This window comes from Glandiceps talaboti, chromosome 8 (genome assembly GCF_964340395.1).
Source record: "Glandiceps talaboti chromosome 8, keGlaTala1.1, whole genome shotgun sequence".
Lineage (NCBI taxonomy): Eukaryota > Metazoa > Hemichordata > Enteropneusta > Spengelidae > Glandiceps > Glandiceps talaboti.
In genome coordinates this window covers 2,835,558-2,849,874 of record NC_135556.1, presented here as the reverse complement: position 1 = coordinate 2,849,874, position 14,317 = coordinate 2,835,558, and the positions used below count along the sequence as shown (strand labels likewise).

Here is a 14,317-nt window from a genome sequence, read left to right as displayed (position 1 = left end):
TTGTTCGTTTACTGTGTCACACCTCTAGTGCAATGGCAGCCGTCTCTACCGGAATGACCGAGAACTGTGATCAGTAAGTATTTTGTTCTTGTAGCATTGAACGGGCAGTAACAAACAGTTTAGTTGTACATTTGTAACGTTGTCGTATTTAATTGTCTCAGGAAGACGTGACATTTGAATCCAAAAGTTGCAAAATTTAGCATTCATCCGCAAATATTCCACAACTCTAGCTCCCAGCTCAGTTTTTTTAGGTGCACATCATATCACTGACAGAAGTGTCACATGCCTAGCCCGTGAACTAGGTTCGTATTTCAGACATTTGCCCGAATGGGAGAGTTTACTATTAATTCACTGCCATAATAAAATCTACTTAATTGCACAGAGTTCAATGTCTTTATTTTTTTTTATGGTATTTTAATTCCTTCTTATTTCTTGCCTTGTTCAAGTTTCCTAGTTCGTTTGTTATTCTTTATTTGTTATTGTTTACATACATATCAAATCATTGGATAGTTCCAATCCACTGATGATTTCAATTGATATTTGATGGCTCCATGTTACAAGTAAACCTAAGCATTCTAAGGACTTCAGCAGATACACTATATCACTGTTCTCTGTCTTCAGGAAAAAGTTACTGATGTACCAAATATAGTACACACCCCTTTTTATCGTCAACTACACACACTAGTTTCCCACATCATAACATTTGTAGCCCGTGACTTCACAAGCCAGTTGCATATTAATTAAGATGCAAATATGAACTAACTATGAATGCATTGTTATACTGTTCAATCAAAATGTCCATTCCAGTGTAGAAACAAGACTTTAATAATAATTAAATAATAATAATGATAATCTTTAGTTATATTGGATAGTTTTTTAAGTACATAAACACTTGTCTCCCAAGAAGTCCAGTGAGGGCCATCCCATATTGGGTTCAGTGTTAATGCAGGAGGAAACCAGAGTACCCGGTGAAACCCTGCGTTTTTCGGTAGAGTCAAACTGAATGACACTCTTCGTACTTACAGCATGGTAAATTTAATCGAACCCTGAATGTGGTTCGAACCCCAACCACAGTGGTAAGAGGCAAGTGGTTTAACCACTCGGCCACCGATAACTAACTTTGATACTGCGATGTGTATACAATTTACAAAACTAACTTTTCAGAGTCATTACCCACAAGGATTGTCATAAACATAACACAATTACATTAATTCATGTGATACTAAGCAAAAATGAATTTTCATATAGATGTAAAATAGAAATTCTTTGAATCATTTGAATGGTGAGGGATTAAATCTCCTTCAGTGTCAAAGATAAATTATTCAATTATTTATAGTTGTGATCAAGAATTTGTCTGCTGAACTAATGTGTACTACAAATGTATATGTAGGCTGTGTGATAGACTTAGAACTAACTTGTATTCTATGTAGGCTGTGTGATAGACTTAGAACTAACTTGTATTCTATGTAGGCTGTGATAGACTTAGAACTAACGTGTATTCTATGTAGGCTGTGTGATAGACTTAGAACTAACTTGTATTCTATGTAGGCTGTGATAGACTTAGAACTAACGTGTATTCTATGTAGGCTGTGATAGACTTAGAACTAACTTGTATTCTATGTAGGCTGTGATAGACTTAGAACTAACTTGTATTCTATGTAGGCTGTGATAGACTTAGAACTAACTTGTATTCTATGTAGGCTGTGATAGACTTAGAACTAACTTGTATTCTATGTAGGCTGTGATAGACTTAGAACTAACGTGTATTCTATGTAGGCTGTGATAGACTTAGAACCATTATAATTCTCTCCGATGCTAAAGTATGACCAATTGAGAACTTCCCAACCTCGAAAATCCGAGGTTAGTTAATATGCTAAGCTGGTAGAAATGTGTTAATTGGCCTCATCATCTATATCAACAGAAATAAAGAAGTGTCGGGTATTTGCATAATCTTCTTTTCCATCTTTTCATTGTATGCATGGTGCGCTCAGACCACTATAGAAAGTTGTCTTGCTGCTAGACGTTCGGGCTTTCTCCTGACGAAGTTCGCCGTGATGACGAACGCCCATCCTTGTCGTATTGTAAATTCGGAATAACACCTGAGGTCTAGCAGCTAGACTAGGACATGAGTAGCTGTGGCCAGATTCATAGGAAGTATTTATAGTAGGAGCACAGAAACTTCAAAGGCTTATTTATTCTTTATTGTTTAGTATAATGTCGTAGCGTTATTTTACAAATTGTGACGCGAACTTGGCCGCTTTATAATGAACACGCAGGACAATAGCCACCTTAGCTCTAAAATATGATTTGAGAACTCTCTGTCAGCAGTTGTGTCGCAGTTCTCTGAGTGCACATTTCCAAACTTTGACCCGTCTTTTTTACACCTGACCCCATGAAGACGCGACATTACACAAATATCCATTATCGGATAAAATCTAATTTTAGACTCTAGGTTAGATGCTTGCTCTGATTCACTTTTTATGATATTATCCTATAAAAAGTACGCTGTACGTGCGAGTAATATTAGAGTCTAAAATTCGATTTTGTTGGCGTCTGTCAAATCGCTACCTAGTCTTGCTGCTAGATGTTCGTGCTTTCTTTCGATACTAATTACTATAAGCGAACGAAGTTCGCAGTGAGGGCTTGCCTTGGATGTTCCATCCTCGATAGCGATGTTCGGTCGTGTTTCATTTGTATCGGAAGAACATCCGAGGTCTAGCAGATAGACTAATCGCTACCATGAAAAGAGGCCAATGGTTTGCGTGATGTTGAAAATAAAACGCCCATATGATTATTATATTGAAACGGCTTAGTGAATACACACAACTAGCACTATAAACGGAGATGTGTTCCAACTCAGACTCAGACCACTAATGAATATTTTCAGTGATCTGAGGTTACACAGACATGGAACACAAAATTGCAGTCCCGTGCTTTTATAATGTTTTGCACTCGCAAATCCGTGATCAAAGAATGTACACTTGCTATTGAATCCAGGATGAATAAAGTTTAAACGTTGTAAACCTTTCTCGAATATATTCTGACAGTGATGTTGAATTTGAGGGAAAATTCTGTTTGACAATAGAATAGACTAGCCAAGATTACTGACTACATAGCTCTTCAATGTAAGTGTGAGCAGTGAAGTGAAAACAGCTAGTGTACTTCCCGTTTCTCGGACAAGGCAACATTATATCGCCCTTCACATGCTATTGTTTGTAATTGATAAACAAAAGGCGTTCTATGGAATATCATACTAGTATCCCTTCGTCGCTAAAATTAACAGAGACGAGAAATTGACGGAAATGCAAGTTATCGAACATTCAGGACAAACACCCTATTCAGTTAGAAAAACTTCCCTTTTTGAAATGGAGATTAGTCCCCAGCATCATTTTCACAAACCTGCGAAGAGGCCTTGATTGACACAACATTGTAGTACAGTCATGGACACAGTCTATCTGAGAGACATTCCTTACTGTTCACAAATACAGACATTTCTACTAGGCTACATCCATTTCGTAGAGTCTATGATCCATCTCAGACCGGTTGACCACTAGTGGTCTGAGGGTCCATGTCGCCCTGCTTGCATACGGAGTAAGTCGCCTACAGTTGTGAAACGTGGGCTTACCTGAAATGCTAGTAACTAAAGATTTAACGCATCTGTGTTCAAATATCAGCAATAAATCGACTATTTAGTAATTTTACCTCGCCTTGGCTACAAAAGTACTAGTCCCAGTCCGGAGGACCAGAAATCCCGGAATCTGTAAGGCAGGACTTTGAAATCAATTGATAGCTTTATAAAAAAAAATTATATGTAATTATTTTGTTATTGGTGCGAAAGTATTTTGTTTTCGCACTCGCTATAGGACGGTTACTTTTCGTAGGACGGTGTTGAGCGAAACGCGTGCACCGTCTGCAAGCAGGACTGTGAGCCATGGTACAACATCTGAGCACAGGCAAGGAACACAGTTTCTTGTCTGTGATCTGAGGTACAACTACTGACCATTATCGGATTGAGAGGTGTCAACGAGTTCCAGCAAGATGCTTAGTTTAGACAAACAAGTTTTATTTACACATAGCCCCAAAGTATAGGCTGGTGGCGTTATTCACCATATGGGTACAGGTGTAAGAAGGTGCTAAAAGGTGTTACTTTTAGCATCGGCAGAATTGTAATGCTAACTTGTATTCTATGTAGGCTGTGATAGACTTAGAACTAACTTGTATTCTATGTAGGCTGTGATAGACTTAGAACTAACTTGTATTCTATGTAGGCTGTGATAGACTTAGAACTAACTTGTATTCTATGTAGGCTGTGATAGACTTAGAACTAACTTGTATTCTATGTAGGCTGTGATAGACTTAGAACTAACTTGTATTCTATGTAGGCTGTGATAGACTTAGAACTAACTTGTATTCTATGTAGGCTGTGATAGACTTCCTGTAATTTGGGTCAATCCATGCCTTGATACTTATATTTCAAAGCTGAACATATCTACCAAGGAGCTGGAACTTCTCCATTACATGTTATAAACAGTAATTTGAATTGTAGTATCATTTAATTTCAGTCAGAGCAAAATGTCAATGATCTTCAAACTGCAGCACTGTGTTTTTGATGTTTATTTTCCTTTTTTGAGGGGTGGGGGGGGGTATTGTTTTGCTAAATGTACATTGCAAACAATATTCCATACACTTGACATTAATCTTATATGTTAAGTAAACAATCTAACTCTAATAATACTTTTTTTATTACAATTACATAATTCCAATGTTAACTTTGATTAACTGTTATTGTATTGCTGAATGTCAGAAGGTATATAATCCATTTGATTTGTCATTTATAAAATAATTTGATTTGTTATGGTATGTCTATCTGACAAAGTGTTCTGTAAATCAATGTAACTTGACCTTTGGTCGTAAATCTGTGGTGAAATTTACCATTATTATATTTGTCTGAAGTACAGCCCAGATTGTAGTTGCAATGAAATATTTATGATATGACTTACCTGTCTGCATATGACGACTCCATGATGATAAGCTGGAACTAGACTTACAGCTGGAATGTATGTCTTCATTTCTTGTATCACATGTCATGTTAATTTTCTCAAGTCAGTAGAAAGTTGAGATTCACAGTTATTTATCTTTTCTTGTATGTTTCAAACTAGATAGTTGGTACTTGTAAAGAGTTGATACCATGACTGCAATCCGTCATACTTTACAACGTGAAGTATTTCTTCCAAGTGATGAACGTCTCATCGGTGTTGTTCATGTCACAATTGCTGGCAAGAAAAAGAAGAACAGTTTTCTATGTGCTGCAGGTAAAGTAGACTGACAGTGACTTCTGATTGATATCAGGTTCAAATCAATGTTGACTTTAGACTTGTTCTCTCTAAACTGTTCATGTGTACTTGGCTTTGTTAGAGTATTACATATGTTCAGTTGCTAGGCTACTTGGTCCAACATTCTTATGTTTATTTCCATTACAAATCTAAAGATACATTTATCATAGAATTGTAAGTATTGATGTTTACACTGTCAATGAGACAATCTTACTACATAACCACATAGCCCAGTGATCCTGGCACCTACAATTACTTCATTCTTCAACTGCTGTGTATTCCAATTATTTAGTCCATTGGTTATTTAAAAAATTGTGCTATCTAAACTTAGATGAGGAAATCCAACAATTATTACAGCATTGAAATGAAACTTAAGTTTGATCCCCTAGTTACATGAATATATTCAAACCATACATCGTGATACTTAAATTTGATCCCCTAGTTACATGAATATATTCAAACCATACATCGAAACGTAAATTTGATTCCCTAGTTACATGAATATATTCAAACCATACATCGAAACGTAAATTTGATCCCCTAGTTACATGAATATATTCAAACTATACATTGAAACTTAAATTTGATCCCCTAATTACATGAATATATTCAAACCATACGTAGTGAAGCTTAAGTTTGATCTCCTAGTTACATGAACATATTCAAACTTGGTCATCTTATTTTGTAAATATTGAATATGTACAAGAGACATCTTACTTGTGTTTACTACTCAAGTGGATTAGAAAACTAGTTGTCCAGGAGAGGTGAAGAAATAGTTGGTCTTAAATATGGTTTGACTGCACTAATCCAAGTATGGGGATTAACTGAGTAGAAATAGTTGGTCCTAAATTATGGTTTGACTGCACTAACCCAAGTATGGGGATTAACTGAGTAGAAATAGTTGGTCTGAAATTATGGTTTGACTGCACTAACCCAAGTATGGGGATTAACTGAGTAGAAATAGTTGGTCCTAAATTATGGTTTGACTGCACTAACCCAAGTATGGGGATTAACTGAGTAGAAATAGTTGGTCCTAAATTATGGTTTGACTGCACTAACCCAAGTATGGGGATTAACTGAGTAGAAATAGTTGGTCTGAAATTATGGTTTGACTGCACTAACCCAAGTATGGGGATTAACTGAGTAGAAATAGTTGGTCCTAAATTATGGTTTGACTGCACTAACCCAAGTATGGGGATTAACTGAGTAGAAATAGTTGGTCCTAAATTATGGTTTGACTGCACTAACCCAAGTATGGGGATTAACTGAGTAGAAATAGTTGGTCCTAAATTATGGTTTGACTGCACTAACCCAAGTATGGGGATTAACTGAGTAGAAATAGTTGGTCCTAAATTATGGTTTGACTGCACTAACCCAAGTATGGGGATTAACTGAGTAGAAATAGTTGGTCCTAAATTATGGTTTGACTGCACTAACCCAAGTATGGGGATTAACTGAGTGGAAATAGTTGGTCCTAAATATGGTTTGACTGCACTAACCCAAGTATGGGGATTAACTGAGTAGAAATAGTTGGTCCTAAATATGGTTTGACTGCACTAACCCAAGTATGGGGATTAACTGAGTAGAAATAGTTGGTCCTAAATATGGTTTGACTGCACTAACCCAAGTATGGGGATTAACTGAGTAGAAATAGTTGGTCCTAAGACTGCACTAACCCAAGTATGGGGATTAACTGAGTAGAAATAGTTGGTCCTAAATTATGGTTTGACTGCACTAACCCAAGTATGGGGATTAACTGAGTAGAAATAGTTGGTCCTAAATTATGGTTTGACTGCACTAACCCAAGTATGGGGATTAACTGAGTAGAAATAGTTGGTCCTAAATTATGGTTTGACTGCACTAACCCAAGTATGGGGATTAACTGAGTAGAAATAGTTGGTCCTAAATTATGGTTTGACTGCACTAACCCAAGTATGGGGATTAACTGAGTAGAAATAGTTGGTCCTAAATTATGGTTTGACTGCACTAACCCAAGTATGGGGATTAACTGAGTAGGATTGTTCTGCTGATAAAAAATAACAATTATGCAAGAAGAATGTGGTATTTAAACATTGGGGTTTTAAGTGTGTAGGAGACTTTCATTTTATGAGAGTTCTTTCTTTGTCAAAGGTTCTAATTGTTTCTACAAATATGTAATTATGTTTTCATAAACATTAAAAACTCATGTAAACTTAGAATTAGGAATTCATGATTTCATCTACTGTTACAACTAACAATTATTTCAAGTGGTCTACCATAATGTATGTTTTAAATATTGAAAGGTCAAGTGCAAAACTAAGCCAGGATTCTTGTATTTGATGTCAAGTGCAAAACTAAGCCAGGACTCTTGTATTTGATGTCAAGTGCAAAACTAAGCTAGGATTCTTGTATTTGATGTCAAGTGCTAAACTAAGCCAGGATTCTTGTATTTGATGTCAAGTGCAAAACTAAGCCAGGATTCTTGTATTTGATGTCAAGTGCAAAACTAAGCCAGGATTCTTGTATTTGATGTCAAGTGCAAAACTAAGCCAGGATTCTTGTATTTGATGTCAAGTGCAAAACTAAGCTAGGATTCTTGTATATGATGTCAACTAACAAACCTTCATTTTGGTTCATTAGTGACAACTGACCAGCCTGCACAGGTATCACTGTACAAAGTTAAGAAGTCAGAAAAAGATACTTATAAGAAACGAGAGTCATGGTCATTATCTGATCTCAAGAAGGTAGACGGTAGAGATGAAACAAAGGTAAGACAATACTAGCTTCAAGATGTATGTAAGATGGTAGAGATGAAACAAAGGTAAGACAATATTAGCTTTAAGATTTATGTAATGTACTGTACCGAATGTTTTGATTGTGTGCAAAGTGAAATAGAAGTCAGCTTGTAATTGTAAGCATTGCCACATGAAAAGTTTCTATTTACTAACACTGAAATGTGTATATAAATCACATGACTAAATCACATGACCTTGTATGTTATTGTAGCTTTGTGATCAGGGAACACAACTTTATTTTGCTCAAAGACATTCAGAATCCTTGAATTTGACTGTTAACACCAACTTGAAGTTTAAGTCTTACTTACCAAATAATTCAGAAATTGGAGGAAACTAAAGTTTTAAGGATGGGTATTGATGTTAATGTTTTATCATTCTTGTATGCTATTTGTTTGCTAACATAGGATCTACCTGAGTTTGATCTCCATTTTGAGAAGTCATATAAATGGATAGCCAGCAATGTAGCAGAAAAAAACTCATTTATATCATGTCTTTGGAAGGTGAGTAAATCTGTATACATTAGATATTATATCTTTATTGTCCCAATATATGTTCAGCCATTGAAGGCAAATACAAGTGACATAAGGGGCCTTGTCACTATGAGTCACTAAACCACTAGTGACCAACCTTTAGGTAACATGGATTTTCGTTCGAGCTGAATAAAGGAATATATTGGGAAATAATAGAATTATACCTCCTCAAGCATAATTTATGAAAAATAGTGAAAATGAATGGAAATTGGAATGTTTTGACTCTGAGTGCTACAGAACCAACTGTATAGACAAGAGTTGTGATGCAGAACAATCAGGCTATCAATCCTGTATTTTATGTTTGATCACATTCAAACTGACTTGTGTATGGTATGATATCAAATAGTCCTGAACATTATGTCAAATTGGATTTTTTTTTAGCGCTATACAAATTCTTTTGATTGATTGATATAATACACAGACATTTAATCTCTGTAATGTTCCATACCAAGTGACTTGTGTATGGTATGATATCCTTTGTTGTGGAGATATCTAGTCTCTGTCATGGTCTCACATGGTCCATACAATACAACAAACCTATTTGATTTCATGGAATACAGTGTTTGGAATTAAATTACTGTATATCAATCCAGATCATAGTGAGGCCAAATTGGAAAAAGTCTCCAGGGATTTTTTTCCGTTTCAGAGGAGAACGCAATAAAAAGATTTCAAAAAACATACTTGTATATATTTTATCAGATTATTGATTTCAACCTTTTTATTACATTTTAGCTAAGTCAAAGATACTTGGTGAGAAAAAAGCCAACTTTTGTGAACGTCAACCCTCAGTTATTAGAAGGTAAACATTTCAACTTTCAACAACATCTCAAGTGTGTGGATTTACACAACATTAAATTATTTGTGTTTATCTTTATGCATTGATTATGAACTTGTCTACATGTATATTGCTAAAAGAAACTGTGTGTGTGTGTGTGTGTGTGTGTGTGTGTGTGTGTGTGTGTGTGTGTGTGTGTGTGTGTGTGGATGTGTGTGTGTGTGTGGATATGTGTGTATGTCAGGGTTCGCACGGTCCTGGAAAACCCTGGAAAACCCTGGAATTTCAAACCCTCCCTGGAAAGCCCTGGAAAACCCTGGAAAAATGCGCCCTACCCCTGGAAAACCCTGGAAAATGATCATGTTCAATCGATCGATTAATATTGACGATCGTCATGCCCGTGTTCGAGCCACCCATTCATATGATTCTGAATCTCGTAAATGTGAAATCGCGAAAATATTTTCAAAGTCTTTCGCCACGCTGGGTGATGAATCAAAATTCACGCCGATTGAACCCAGACAGTCAAGCGATCGTTCCACGAGACACTTGCCCCACAGACCGTGCCTATTTAGTTGAATGGGCGCCGCAGTGTTTCTTTCGATCTTGCATACTATACATGTTGTATATTGCTACTCCATACATCTCCCAGTCGTCATTTCAGGGACATGATATTGCATTGTAACAGTCCCGGCCGGGGTAACATGTACAGTAGGTCTGTTAACAAGATTATCGTAACATTGTAGCGAGTATCAAAGCATCATCAACCTTGATTAGAAATTGTTACAAGTTCGGCGCACGAGTCGACATACTACAATCTAGGGATAGGGCCTAGGGAAGTGCAAGTTGAATTTCCGGGTTGTGGAAGTACGGTTGTGACTTTTATTTCGTCGATAAATGGGTATTTGTGTTACATGTTCTAAAAGAATAAACTACTGTTTTATGTTGTCGGTACAGTAACATTCGTCAATGGTCAAGTTGAGTTGAAATCGCGATGTTCCGCAACTCATGGCATCCGTACATAAACATCGAGACGCAAACGATGAATGTATTCAGTTATTCATAGCTCGAAATTTCGTTACGTAAATGACGTTTTTATTCAAAATTTTGAAGAAAAAAATTATTTTAGGTGGCTTATAAATCTAGTAACATCAAACTATACAATAACGAGGACAAACTTTAGTTTTTGATTTATTTTTCTGGATATGTCTGAATTAGACTGACGAATGCTGCGACTCAATCTTACACGATCAATGCACCAGCTTGACGAAACGGCTACTTAGGGGGTAGGGCAGAGGTTTCTCCGTTAATCTTAGCGTGTAAACGTGGTTTTGAAACCAATATCTTGCATAGTGTCGATTGTCTTTAAAATGTTTTGTGACATATGGGAACTGTTGTTGATTTTTCTCGTCCATATCAGACAATTAGATGTCATTCAAAAAATATACTTCAGTGTCAACACCCCTGGAAAATGGCCAAAATCAATATGAATACCCCTGGAAAACTGACGAAACACCCCTGGAAAGTCCTGGAATTTTGTTTTGCTTTAAGTGTACGAACCCTGGTATGTATGTATGTATGTATGTGTGTATGTGTTTGTGTGTGTGTGTGTGTGTGTGTGTGTGTGTGTGGATGTGTGTGTTTGTGTGTGTGGATGTGTGTGTTTGTGTGTGTGTGCATTTGAATCAATTTTAGTTGCTTTCTCTATTAAAGATATGGTATAATTCAAACAATATGATACAAGATTGCAGTGTAAATAGAAACATTTGTACACAATTCAAACTAATAGACTTGTTTGTGAACAAATCAAATTGATCAGAATAATCAACAATACACAAAGTAACAATTCATTCAAACACTTAACTTAAACTCTGTTTAATTTTAGTATGGAAGATTTTTATCTCTTTGTTTCATAAGTCATGTCCCCACTTTGAATTGATTTGAAAACTGAGTTCACCATGTCAACAGAAATTAAACAAACTATTTTTGTGCCATTGTTTGACTCAAATGTAGATTCAAACAGATGTACATTAGCTCAGCTGTCTAAATTTGGCTAACATTGAACTGGGTCACATTACTTCAACATGGTCAGTGCCATTTGTTTAAAACTATCCACTGTATAGTAAATGGAGATGATTGAAACTGATTTACAGATTACAGCTACAAAACATGTCATAAATGATAAATTGTCAGGGTAAATAAATTTTGACAGCTAATTTATGTTTGTGTGATTGACAACTTAACTATTTTCAATCCATCACTCGTGTGGACATGACCAGTGTACATTAATAACATCACAGTGTTGCTTCTTGTACTGACACCTGTGTTGTCTGTTCTGTTTGTCTTCTTTCTCTCTCCTAGGGTACACAGAACAAATAGGTCAGAATCATTTGTAATCAAATTTTAACACCTTCAGTTTCAATCTTTCCACTTAACTTTGAGGAATTTACATACAGATATCCAACACTCTCAATTACATTTGTTATTTACACAGTTTCTTGAGACAGAAGAAACAATAGTGTCAATAAAAGAAGCTGAACAAATTTTGAGTTGGTAAAGATCAACTCTGAATTCATTGGAAAGGTTTGGTACTGAAGGCTGCTATCGTAGCCTAATAGATTGAAATGTGCACATTATAGATAGTGCTATTAACAGTGTAGAACTAATATCAACATATAACATATTGTCAATAATCATTGTAATTTCAAATAAATTTATCATTATAATTAATTTGATGGTGTCTGGTGGTGGATCATGACATGATACTTTCATAGGTTCATTTCTATGCATGTAGAAGTACTAGAATTTAATAACGTCATGCAACTAACACCACAGAGTATGGACAGTTCCTTCTATTGTAGCATAGACTGATGCCTTTCCAAAACATGATTCGGGCATCATCTTTCGTTTCTTTAGCACAGAACTCACAACGTTCCCCAAAACTTTTGTGTAATATCAGATTTTTGTTTACATACATGCAAAAGAATAAAGGCGTATTATTTAAATTTAAATTTTATCTACTTTATATCGTTTTCCTAAAATCATACAGACAGTACAGGTCAACTCTTAAAATCATACAGACAGTACAGGTCAACTCCTAAAATCATACAGACAGTACAGGTCAACTCCTAAAATCATACAGACAGTACAGGTCAACTCCTAAAATCATACAGACAGTACAGGTCAACTCCTAAAATCATACAGACCTTACAGGTCAACTCCTAAAATCATACAGACAGTACAGGTCAACTCTTAAAATCATACAGACAGTACAGGTCAACTCCTAAAATCATACAGACTGACTGTATCTCTTCATGAAAACAACTGAAATTAGCAAATCATTGTCCAACAGCAGATATGGTGTAGAAATTAATATTGAAATAGCAAGCATCTTTCCACAGTAGACAGAGGTTGATGGAGAAAGTTATACCAAATTTAATAGTTAGCTTAATAACCAGGAAACCATACTATTACTATTACTGACCAGTTCAGTCCAAACAGTTCTATAGTATTCTGTAAAGCATAGATGCCAGACAAACTACACAATGGCCTTCAGTGAAAAGGAGATCTGTTTTTAACTTTAACATGTAGACAAAATATATAAACAAACATAATGACTGTAAAAAGTGCACTTTATATCTTCATGACTGTCAAATTGTGTAAACAACAGAAATTGATGAAACAAAAATATAAGAATAAAGATATTAAGATAGCAGTGGGAGTACACACTGAAGTCTAACCAGTGTAAAACTATGTCAGTCTCATCCTTAACTCTGTGTTACCATGCCAACAAACATAATAACATTGTTCCTGCTATGTGTACATGTGTATGCATGACAACATTTAACAATAACATTACAACATACACAAATCACAGACATATAGTCCACAACATGAATGCACCTCACCATAGTAGAGTTTTCTTATACTTTGGTTGTTATTGTTTGGCATGTATGCAGATGTTATAATTACTTCATTACAGGTCAAAGGTCACCAGGTGGCACCCATTTCACGTTTCTCATCGTGTCTGTAGTGATAGTTTGAATATGTTCACATTTTATTTATTTGAAAATTTTATGAGTAAATTCTGAAATATTGAATCAGTAATTATGGATTATCTATATGTCAAGTAGAGAGTTTTAAGGAAATAATTCTGAAAGGGCTATTATATTTATATTTTGATGCTGTCTTGTAGCAGCTTAACTATTTCAACATGATTTATGTTAGTTGGATCCAAATTATGTCTATCAATGAATCACTTAGATGATAAAACAAATGGGGGGAGGGGGGCAAACAAATAGAGAGGGGGGAGGGACAGGGGCAAACAAATAGATGCAGGTGAGGGAGAGGGGCAAACAAATAGAGAGGGGGAGGGGGAGGGGCAAACAAATAGATGCAGGGGAGGGAGAGGGGCAAACAAATAGAGAGGGGGAGGGAGAGGGGCAAATAAATAGAGAGGGGGAGGGAGAGGGGCAAACAAATAGAGAGGGGAGGGAGAAGGGCAAACAAATAGATGCAGGGGAGGGAGAGGGGCAAACAAATAGATGCAGGGGAGGGAGAGGGGCAAACAAATAGATACAGGGGAGGGAGAGGGGCAAACAAGTAGAGAGGGGAGGGAGAAGGGCAAACAAATAGAGAGGGGGAGGGAGAAGGGCAAACAAATAGATGCAGGGGAGGGAGAGGGGCAAACAAATAGAGAGGGGGAGGGAGAGGGGCAAACAAATAGATGCAGGGGAGGGAGAGGGGCAAACAAATAGAGATGGGGAGGGAGGGGCAAACAAATCAAATTATTTTAATATACATGGAATCTAAAATGCTATAATTGATGAATGAATATCTGATACAGAAGTGTTAGAGTATTGAGTGTGTATGAGTATTAATACTGTACATTGAAATGTTCTCAAACTG

The 14,317-nt window shown here is 36.2% G+C and overlaps 1 protein-coding gene across 2 annotated transcripts in view; it reads left to right on the top strand.

Moving 5' to 3' along the window:
• Positions 1-19: 19 nt before the first annotated feature.
• The window catches only part of LOC144438527 (exocyst complex component 1-like), a 67,459-nt gene continuing 53,161 nt past the window's right edge, over positions 20-14,317 (top strand). The window contains exons 1-6 of one of the 2 annotated variants that reach the window (XM_078127592.1): positions 20-73; positions 5,160-5,312; positions 7,953-8,080; positions 8,512-8,607; positions 9,370-9,436; positions 11,771-11,788. In XM_078127592.1, the coding sequence (XP_077983718.1) occupies positions 5,189-5,312; positions 7,953-8,080; positions 8,512-8,607; positions 9,370-9,436; positions 11,771-11,788 (433 nt within the window). In that variant the 5' untranslated portion in view covers positions 20-73; positions 5,160-5,188. The remainder of the gene's footprint in view (positions 74-5,159; positions 5,313-7,952; positions 8,081-8,511; positions 8,608-9,369; positions 9,437-11,770; positions 11,789-14,317) is intronic. The other variant, XM_078127593.1, reaches the window with a different exon arrangement.